General features: G+C 46.1%; 1 protein-coding gene across 2 annotated transcripts; it reads left to right on the forward strand.

Annotated features, from left to right (window-relative positions):
• Positions 1–6,568: 6,568 nt before the first annotated feature.
• Positions 6,569–8,594, forward strand: LOC101733897 (gastrula zinc finger protein XlCGF8.2DB-like). 2 transcript variants are annotated; one of them, XM_031904311.1, is made up of 2 exons: positions 6,569–6,771; positions 7,435–8,594. In XM_031904311.1, the coding sequence occupies exon 2, from the start codon at positions 7,569–7,571 to the stop codon at positions 8,274–8,276; it is 708 nt and encodes a 235-aa protein (XP_031760171.1). In that variant the 5' UTR covers positions 6,569–6,771; positions 7,435–7,568; the 3' UTR covers positions 8,277–8,594. The 2 variants fall into 2 exon arrangements, with proteins under 2 accessions (XP_031760171.1, XP_012821244.1); XM_012965790.3 differs by having other exon boundaries at positions 6,570–6,771; positions 7,421–8,594.
• The last annotated feature ends 2,303 nt before the right edge of the window (positions 8,595–10,897 follow it).

Consider the following 10,897-nt stretch of genomic DNA (forward strand, 5'->3'; position numbering starts at 1 on the left):
TGATTGTAACTGATCACATTGCCTACTAATGACTATGAAGATTTTCATTCATCCAGGTCATAGTATATCTAGTATAAATAAATCTAAAGCAACTGGACTTGTTAAGTAATCGTTGAAGATGTTTCACTCCTCATCCGAGCAGGTTCTTCAGTTCAACTGTGAATTCTGTGGAGTTACTTTGAAAGTGGAAGAGTATATATGCTGAGGGCTTCCCATACCAGTCAGTTGAACTGAAGAAGCTGCTCGGATGAGGAGTGAAACATCTTCAATGATTACTTAACAAGTCCAGTTGCTTTAGATTTATTTATGCTAGATATTGCCTACTAATACTACCTCATTCGGACCTGTGAGTATAACCCTACGGATTGACCTTGGCAATAAAGCAAATTCTGTTAAATGTTGAACAGGACATGATGTTTATTGGTTGAAACGTAAGAGAATCAATCTCTGAAGGGACTGAGACCCCACACTAAGGACTTACAGATGGTTTATAACCTGTTTCTGCAGAGACACAAATCATCATAATTAGCATTCATTGGCAACAGCAATATGATTGGTCATTGGGCTACAGAACACAAACAGTTAGTTAAACTTTTCTGGTACTTTTTAGTCCAAGTTAGACTTGGCTCCAATTCAGGGGAATATAGTGTATCTTTAGCAACAAAAAGTTCCCCTCATGTGATGAAATGGTACAAGGATTTACCTCCGAATACTTGAGTTAAAATACCACAGAATAATTGGCTAAGATCAAGTAAAGGGTCTTATTCACTGGGGGCCCACACAGCCCCTTGTCCTTTGGGCATTGGCAGTTTTTCGAGAGCCGCCTTAAGCCCATTGCTGCTAATGGGGGGGTCATTCTGCAGGCAAAGAGCGGCAGTCTCCCCTTCACTCCAGTTTGATCCCTTGAGGCGATACTGGAAGTTCTTCACTATGATGGATATGGAGGAGTGACTAGTCTGGAATTATACTCGGGTGAAGAACTCGATCAGGTTTGTCATTGATGAGGTTGGAGAACAGGTTGCCGTATATAGGCGATGCCATCTTTTGGTGATTTTGGTAGGGGATGGAAGGAAGGAGATCCTGGAGATTCAAGACCACCGAAGGAGAGGAGTGTACGATCCATTTAATGGTGTTGGCATCTATTCAAGTTTTTTGAAGATTTGGAAGCAGAGTCCCGATGATGAGGGTTTCCAGGTTTCGCCTAATTTTCCTGTATCTAAGCTTCAGTTAGATCCCCCATACACTGTAATATGTGATGCCACCTCAGTTGGGTTTGTGTATGCGCGAGTCTATAAGGATTATGCTATGTGGGAAGCTAAGCAAGCCAAAGTTTGGTTATCAAAGGGGGAGAAACCTCATAGAACAGTTAAGCCTAAGGGATCCCCCGGATAAATATGTATCTCCATCTGTCAGTAATTCCCTAAACCCGGGAGTATTTAGATGCACGGGATGTGCGTGTGCATGGGGGGGTTTCATTGAGGCTAAAGGAGTCTAAGCCTCCCCAAACCTGACTGATTCCTAAAGGAAAAGAATAAAACAGAAAAACCCAGGCTCCCTTGCTGGCTGTGCTGGTCCTTTAAACACCAATGGAAAGCTTGGGTTCTGTCCCAAAACGTGATATTGTAGAGATCAGCTGCACTCTGATTGGATATTTCTGCTTGTATCTTATCCAATCACAGCCCAGTTATCTTTAGAGACAACTTTGTCTTTAGCGTGAAATGTACCAACCAAGGGCAGAAGTAGGCGGGGCTGGGAAACTGTACAGGCTAGTGAGGGGTGAAATATTTATTTCTATTCTAACATTTGTGGAAAAATATACCCAATATATCAAAAATGTTTTTTTTTTAAAATTCTTTAATTTTCTTTTAAATAGAACCTCAAATCTCAGCTACAGGACTACAGAAAGAAGATAAAGGCAATTGGAGTGTTTTATCAAGGTAATTCTCAGTGTGACATTGCACTTAGACTGCACTTAGACTGCACTTAGACTGCACTTGCACTCTCACCTGATAATAATAATAATAATAATAAAGGGAAAAGGCCCAACTCACACACAGACAGTGGGACATTCATGTTAAACAGGTGCCTGAGGGAGTGAGGCTGCACCTTTATTGTGTTACATAGTTTCCCCCCAGGGGGCAAATTAAGGCTCCACCCTCTCGTTATCCCATGCTAATTACCTGCCTTTGATAAACATGTGACTATGCTAATGAAGGGCGTTAGAGTACAGGAACCCATCAGCCTGTCAGGATCAGCCAGGTTTCAAACACCACTTGTGGTGTTCCTGGCGGCATGCATTTGCCTCTATAGCCACTGGAGGCATTTCGGTCTGTCTGTTTCTTCTCTTGTCTCCTACTTTCTGTCTGCTCCCTTTCCTCCGCCCACCTCATTAACCTCATGTATTTCCCATCTCCTAATCTTCACCCTTTATAAGCCTTTCCCTGACCATTGCCCCTTGCTTGGTCATTAATTGTCTCTCGTGACCCTGCCTTCGTGTTCCCTGTTCCTGTTCCTGTTCCTGTGTCCTTGTTCTCGCTGGTTCCAAGATCCAGTTCCGTGTCCTGATCCTGCCTTCTGCCTTGTTCCTGAGCCCTTCCTAGTTCTGCCTTGATTTCCCGGTTTTGACCTTGGCCTGTCCTTGACCTGTCCTTGACTTCGTTTGACTGCCGCTTGCCCTGACCTTTTGCCTGTCTGGATTCTGCCTCTGCCTGCCGTGTTATATATTCAGTGTATATCCATTGTGTGTTCTGTTACATCACTAAGTTTATTAAAGTTCTTCACTTTCAACATGGCCTCTGACACCAGTTCTGTGACTTATGGTTCCACTCCGGGTGTTCAGGCTCCCACCTTCCTGGTACTCCACAATGTCTCCTCAGGGAGACCGTGACAGAATGACCAAGCCATACAAAATGGAGCCTGCCGGTAACTCCTCCATGTCCTGTGATGTTGAACTACAACTCTCTACCGCTCCTTGGCTCTCTACCCTCAAGAAATACAAAGGTGAGGAAGATTCTTTTTCTGCCTTTCTGCTATCATGTAAAGCCTTAAATTCTGCTCCATTTTTTGTACAAGCCACTAATCCTTTAAGGAGTAGACTTATAGCTCATTATCTCCTAGAGGGAGATGCTTGTGTATGGGCGGAATGGTGCATTGCTGAAAAGGCCATTTTTTTGGAGGATCCCTGTGCTTTTTTGTCCTATCTGAAAGCTACTTTTACTGGGGATTTATTCCCAGTTACCTCTGACTCATTCTCTTCAAGTGCCACTGGGACTGCCGGTTCTGTAAAACCTTTCCCGTTTACCCCTTCAGTCCCAAGATATTCACAGCTTGTTGAGTTAAATATATTGAATATCCACCAGCCTACTGTTCCTTCCTATTATGATTTTTATGATGAGGAACCAGACTGTGAAGATGACTATACTGATTTTTCTGATTATGAAGATTGGGAAGATGTGGATACTGATGAGGATGAGATTCAAATTGCCATTAAACCCATGTCTGTTCATTTACCTTCAGTTCAGTCTGTATCTGTCCCTCTGTCAGCTTTGGCTGTTCGGCAGTCTGACATCAAACCTGTGACCGTTTTCAAGTCTCTCAGACCTGAACCCCAGTTCGTGAGTCTGTCTATTAAAAACCAGTCTCTTACTCAGGTTCCTGCAGCCAAGCTTCCAGTGTCTGCTCCAGTGCCAGCTATCTCCCTGTCTGCTCCGGTGCCGGCCATCTCCCTGTCTGCTCCAGTGCCAGCTATCCCCCTGTCTGCTCCGGTGCCGGCTATCTCCCTGTCTGCTCCAGTGCCAGCTATCCCCCTGTCTGCTCCAGTGCCAGCTATCTCCCTGTCTGCTCCGGTGCCGGCTATCTCCCTGTCTGCTCCAGTGCCAGCTATCCCCCTGTCTGCTCCAGTGCCAGCTATACCCCTGTCTGCTCCGGTGCCGGCTGCCCAGCTTCCAGTGTCTGCTCCAATGCTGGCTATCTCCATGCTGCCTGCTCCAGGGCCGGCTGCCCAGCCTTCAGCACCTGCGTATTTGTCTATTTTTCTGGTACCTGCTCTCAGGCGGCTTGGTCCCTTGCCAGCTTTCCCACGGATTGGGCCTCTACCATCCCTCTGGCGGTCCAGCTCTGAACTTTACTCCGCTGCTGTGCCAGTCTCCGCTCCTGTGCCGGCTCCCAGAAAGCTGACTGCTCCAGTGCCAGCTGACTCCCTGCCCGCTCCTGTGCCAGTCTCTGCTCCTGTGCCAGTCTCTGCTCCTGTGCCAGTCTCTGCTCCCCGAAAGCTGTCTGCTCCTGTGCCGGCTCCCCGAAAGCTGCTGCTGTCTGCTCTAGCACCTGCTGTTAACCTGCCGGTTCCTGCACCCGCAGTCCAGTCTCCGGTTCCTGCCATCCAGACAGTGCCTGCTCCGGTGTCTGCCATCCAGCCAGTGCCTGCTCCGGTGTCTGCCATCCAGCCAGTGCCTGCTCCGGTGTCTGCCATCCAGCCAGTGCCTGCTCCGGTGGCTGCCATCCAGCCAGTGCCTGCTCCGGTGTCTGCAATCCAGCCAGTGCCTGCTCCGGTGGCTGCCATCCAGCCAGTGCCTGCACCCCGACGGCTGCCTCCTCCTGTGCCTGCACCCCGACGGCTGCCTCCTCCCGTACCAGCAGTCATGTCTGTACCAGCTCCTTTCCTTGTGCCAGTTCTCCAGCCATCAGCTCCTGCCTCCGTGCCAGTTCTCCAGCCATCAGCTCCAGTGCCAGCGGTCCTGCCTGTGACGGCTCCTGTGCCAGCAATTGTGGCTGTTCCTGCCTCTGTGTCAGCGGTCGTGCCTGTTCTCGCTTCAGTGCCAATGCTTCTGCCACCTGCCTCTGAGGACAAAATTGCTTCTGGGCTTACCTTCCCTGCTAGTGGATCTGGTGGTTCTGTTGTTGCAGACTCTGCCAGTCCTGTTGCAGTAAGTGGTGGTCTTGTTGCTTCCCTGGGCATCTCTCTTCCACCTGTAGTGGGTGTGCTTGATGGTGCTTCACCTGTAATGGGTGTCTATGATGGTCCTCCACCTGTAATGGGTGTTTTGTGTGGCGTCTCATCCTCTGTGGCTCCTGACCCTGGCGTCTCATCCGCTGTGGCTCTCGATTCTGGCAACTTCTCTGTTCTAAATCCTGACCTTGTGGCCTACCTTGTGTTAATGATCCTCTGGCTTCGGCTCCTGACTCTGGCAACACTTCTGTTCTGGCTCCTGGCTTTGGCGACCCTTTGGCTTCGGCTTCTGTTCCTGACGACCCTCTGGCTTCGGCTTCTGTTCCTGGCGACCCTCTGGCTTCGGCTTCTTTTCCTGGCGACCCTCTGGCTTCGGCTTCTGTTCCTGGCGACCCTCTGGCTTCGGCTTCTGTTCCTGGCGACCCTTTGGCTTCGGCTTCTGATGATCCTTTGTCTTCGGCTTCTGTTCCTGGCGACCCTTTGGCTTCGGCTTCTGATGATCCTTTGTCTTCGGCTTCTGTTCCTGGCGACCCTTTGGCTTTGCCTTCTGTTCCTGATGACCCTTTGGCTTTGGCTTCTGTTCCTGGCGACCCTCTGATTCCGGCTTCTTATACTGACAACCCTCTGGCTTTGGCTTCTGTTCCTGGTGACTTTTTTGTTCTGGCTCTTCTGATGTCCCATATGTGGTTCCTAGACTTGATTTATCTACTTTGCTGGCCTCCTGTTTTTGTTGAACCACCTGAACTGGCGTCCACTTTGTTTGGGATTTTTTCTAGTAGTTTTTTCCTTTGCTCCAATGTATGTTTTTCTTTCTGTATTTATGTTTTCCAATGTGGTTTTGGGCCAGTATTTTCAATTTTTTTACAGATATTTTTTGTTTTTGGTCTCTCTGGACATTTTTTGGACTGCAAGCCTTAAGGACATTTTTGGTAGGAAAATGTTTAAAATATTTCCACCCAATCCTGGGATTGCCCAGTGGTCGATCCTCAAGGGGGGGGGGTAATGTCAGGATCAGCCAGGTTTCGAACACCACTTGTGGTGTTCCTGGCGGCATGCATTTGCCTCTATAGCCACTGGAGGCATTTCGGTCTGTCTGTTTCTTCTCTTGTCTCCTACTTTCTGTCTGCTCTCTTTCCTCCGCCCACCTCATTAACCTCATGTGTTTCCCATCTCCTAATCTTCACCCTTTATAAGCCTTTCCCTGACCATTGCCCCTTGCTTGGTCATTAATTGTCTCTCGTGACCCTGCCTTCGTGTTCCCTGTTCCTATGTCTGTGTCCTTGTTCTCGCTGGTTCCAAGATCCAGTTCCGTGTCCTGATCCTGCCTTCTGCCTTGTTCCTGAGCCCTTCCTAGTTCTGCCTTGATTTCCCGATTTTGACTTTGGCCTGTCCTTGACTTCGTTTGACTGCCGCTTGCCCTGACCTTTTGCCTGTCTGGATTCTGCCTCTGCCTGCCGTGTTATATATTCAGTGTATATCCATTGTGTGTTCTGTTACATCACTAAGTTTATTAAAGTTCTTCACTTTCAACATGGCCTCTGGCACCAGTTTTGTGACTTATGGTTACACTCCGGGTTACCCAGTGTTCAGGCTCCCACCTTCCTGGTACTCCACAACGTCTCCTCAGGGAGATCGTGACACAGCCTTCCTTTCCATATTGTGGGAGGAACCTTTTCCCCCAAACAAAGGCCCCGCCCATAGGGGGTGGGATCCAAAATGGGCTAAAAAGCTGCGGGAATGAGAGCTGAGTTAGTTTGGGGAAGAGACGTGTGGGTACAGGGTACAGGGGCTCTGCAGGCTAATGAGGAGACTCTGCCCAAGGACAGGTAACTATATCAGTGTTTCCTTGGCACTGATCCCTGAATTCTGTGCCACTGGGCTCAGCTTGTGGCTACTGATTTGCCTATTTGTTTGCCTCTCATACTGCTCACTTATTGCTTTTGTGCCCTTATGTCATACTGTGCTTATGGCTCATTTATTCATGTTGGGGGGATTTATTGGGGCGCGGGCTCCCTTTGTTTAATGCTGTATTGCACTTACTGGGGGGCTTGGGGCCCCTGGGATCTGCTCTCCGTTTGTCATTGTGGGTTTGTCTTTGTGATATTTATGTGGTTTCTGTAAGTGGTGTTTTGCCATTTTCCATGATTATTTTATTGTATATTATTATTTGTAATATTCACCCCAAATCCCCCCCTAACTGGCCTTCAGGCTGGGCCCCCTTAGCCCATAACAAGGTTACAGATATATAGAAACATTGGGGTAACAGACACCCCGCTATAGTTCCAGGGGTACCCAGGGCACAAATAAGCACTCACCCCAAATCCCCCCCTAACTGGCCTTCAGGCTGGGCCCCCTTAGCCCATAACAAGGTTACAGATATATAGAAACATTGGGGTAACAAAAACTTGAGTGGCTAAAATGCAAAAACATAATTATTGACTAAAATTCTCTTTTTACTTATTTACTTAAAAACAGAAGAGACACAGAAGCCCCAGAAGCTGACAATTCTCTGATTCTTTGGATAAAGACAAGAGGCCATTAGACCGTGCAACTTCTCCAACACCAGGAAATCCACACATTGGAGCGAAAAATCTGTATCCGACTGAGAAAAAGCTTTAGTGCAATGAGCATTCCCAACTCCCAGATGGAACTTCCCTCAGTGGCACAACATGAATGCCCAGAATATGGGAAAAGATTCTCAGAAAAAAACAAACTTACTATTCATTTCAGAGTTCACACCGGGGAGAAACCATTCATGTGCACGGAATGTGGGAAAAGTTTCACGCAAAAACAATTCCTTACACAACACCAATTAATTCACACAGGGGAGAAACCATTCATGTGCACGGAATGTGGGAAAAGTTTCAGGCAAAAGCAATTCCTTACAGAACACCAATTAATTCACACAGGGGAGAAACCATTCATGTGCATGGAATGTGGGAAACGTTTCAGGCAAAAGCATCAGCTTACAGCACACCTATTAATTCATACAGGGGAGAAACCCTATGCATGTACAGAATGTGATAAACATTTCAATAAAAGGAGTAGCCTTCTCAGCCACCAAAGGATTCATACAGAGGTAAAACCATTTGTGTGCATGGAATGTGGGAAAAGCTTCTCCGACAAGACCTACTTTCAGAGGCACCAGAGAATTCAAATGGGGGAGAAACCATTTTCTTGCACAGAATGTGGGAAACGTTTCACCACAAAGACCAAGCTTAGCAGCCATTACACGGTTCACACAGGGGAGAAACCCTTTGCTTGCGCAGATTGTGGGAAAAGTTTTGTTTCAAAGGGAAACCTTACTGTACACCAGAGAACTCATGTGTGAGAGTAACTTTTATGTGTAGGGAATTCGGGAAACCTTATACTGCAAACTCCAACCAGCAACACCATCATCCCCACAGGGGAGAAACCATTCACTTGCACAGAATGGGGTTTCCCCAATAGAAGGTTTCATCTCCTCCCCCAGAACATTCATACAGGGGAAGAGATACAGTCACTGATTTCTCCTCCATATTCTCCCATTCCAACATTGCCTATTGGCCATTGGAGCTGCCAATCATATCTGTAGGTACCAACCCACACACTATGGGGTTATTTGTATGTAAAATATATTCCTCAATAAATGTAATGCAATATTTCAGTTGTTTATTCCTCGTTTTATGTTTATTTTAGTGCTTCTTAGAGTTCGGTGCATTCTCTATGTGCTTAAGGGCAATTACACCTTTTCCATGGGAAATTTCCTAAATGAAAAATGGATTTGATGCCTTGGGAATATCTAGGGCTGAGTGCCAACTTAAAGGGGAAATATTATGTGGAAAACAATATTGTGCCAATGACTTGGCTCATCCTTGGAATATACCAACTTGGCTTTAGGAAAAATCTATGGAAACTTTAACTCTGACCATGTCACATTCTCTTAGATAGAAGAGGATTATATTATTGTAGCTAAGGCTGGGCAGGTCTGCATGTATTTCTGCTGGGATTCCCATACCATATAGTTTTGTCCTTCATCATGAGACGGAGCCTCCCCCCGACACTGATACAGTAACGGCTGAATAAACAGGTGGAGCAGTAACAGCCGTATCTGTGTGAGCAGCTCCAGTTGCTATGGGTCACTGCTAAGGAGACGTTACTAGGGATCCAGGGAACGGTACCAGCTATAGACCCAGGCAAGTGTGGGGAGTGTGGTCTGATTGGCTGAAAAATCCTACAGAGAAATGGGAATTATATAGTAAATAAAGTACCCCCTGTTGTAAAATATAAGGATATTATAAGTCACCGAGGAGTCCCATGGCCATATAAAGGGATGGGGCTGTAGGGCGAGGGCTTTTAAACAGAACATTGAACTCCGAGGTGACTTAAAATATCCTCATATTTTACAACAGGGGGAACTTTATTTTATTATAATATACAAGTTTCAGTGAGTCATGTGACAGAAATGACATCACTAAGCTCCGATTATAACTGATGACATCACCAAGCTCCGATTATAACTGATGACATCACTAAGCACCGTTTATAAGGATATAATTTACAGTTTGGTCCCATAGGGAAATGATACATTTCAGGAAATCTTAATGACTGTGATTCTGGAGAACCCTGGGGTCACCCCCAATTCCAACCCCGGCACAGTTCCATGGTTCCCACCGGGCCTGTGTCAGTAGGCGGCACACAGATTGGGCATAAGAATCATAACTGCGCCCCCTGGAAATAATACAAAATGGAGTTTGAACATTTGTGTCTGACACTTTCCAATACATGAAAAGCCAGATTTATTAACTCTTTTACTGCCAACGACGTATGGGATACGTCGTGACAGTAAAAGGGCTTAAATGCCAACGACATGTCCCATGTGTCGTTGGCATTTAAGGGCTGCTCTCTGCAGCGGCGGCATGTGCTTCTATCGATGACAGCCCCCCTGGGAAACGTGCCAGGGGGGCTGTCATGAGGGTCCTGCGAGCGATCGTGTCGCAGGACCCTCCAGGAAGCAGCAGACATGATCGCATTGCGTCTGCTGCTTCCTGCTTCCTTCTTCCCTCCCTAGCGCCGGCCCACTGAGGAGGAGGCGATCGGGTCTTCAGGACAGGTAAGGAGTTGTTTTTATTTTTCCATTTACACACACACTTACATACATTTACACACACTTACAGCACACATTTTAGCAGTTTTTTTTTTATTTTTTTTTACACTTTTATCTTTTATACACTTATTTACACTCATATATACACTTACACACTATCACACAACTTTTACACATGTATACACAAACACTTTGGGGTTTTTTGTTTTGTTTTTTATTTTTATTTTACCACTTTGTTTTTAGTTTCTTTTACCTAAAAACTGTTTATTTTGACAGCGTGACTATTGGATCAGATATTCTGACCACTAATTACACTGTCATGTGACTTATTTTGTTGTTTCACTGATTTGCACAATAAGTGTTCCTAATCTGTTTTTAGCGTAGCTTTGCCAAGTGTAACTTTGGTGTACAAAAATAACTTTGCCTATGTGTACTTTCCACAAATATATGGTTTTCTGGGGGTCTCTGTATAGTTGGGGGGGTTACGGCACATAATACACTGTCAGGGGGCTCTGTGTGCAAAAGCTGAGTTGGCACATGAGAAATCCATATGCATTATTTTAATTTTGGGGTCAGCACATACCGCAGACTTTGGTATATCTATGCATATTGGGCATCAAACTGTTCAGTAGCCCTTAGGTGTTCCTATTTGGGGTGATTTGCCTTTGTATGCAAGAAATTGTGTGAGATAAATGCGGCAAATTGCAACATTTTTATGTGATTTTCTAAATGTCATATAAATCTGCAAATTTAGGAAAGCTTTACAGCTTGGTACTTTGGAGCAAAAAGAAATGTTTACCCATTATAGATTCGGGGGGATGTGTACTTTCCAAAAATATATGGCTTTCTGGGGTGAGTGTACTTTT

The sequence above is a fragment of the Xenopus tropicalis genome, chromosome 6 (genome assembly GCF_000004195.4).
Source record: "Xenopus tropicalis strain Nigerian chromosome 6, UCB_Xtro_10.0, whole genome shotgun sequence".
In the NCBI taxonomy this organism is placed as follows: Eukaryota; Metazoa; Chordata; class Amphibia; order Anura; family Pipidae; genus Xenopus; species Xenopus tropicalis.

What these genes read in the sequence shown, in the direction of transcription:
- LOC101733897 (XM_031904311.1), top strand. Translation starts at nt 7,569, where the DNA reads ATGAGCATTCCCAACTCCCAGATGGAACTTCCCTCAGTGGCACAACAT.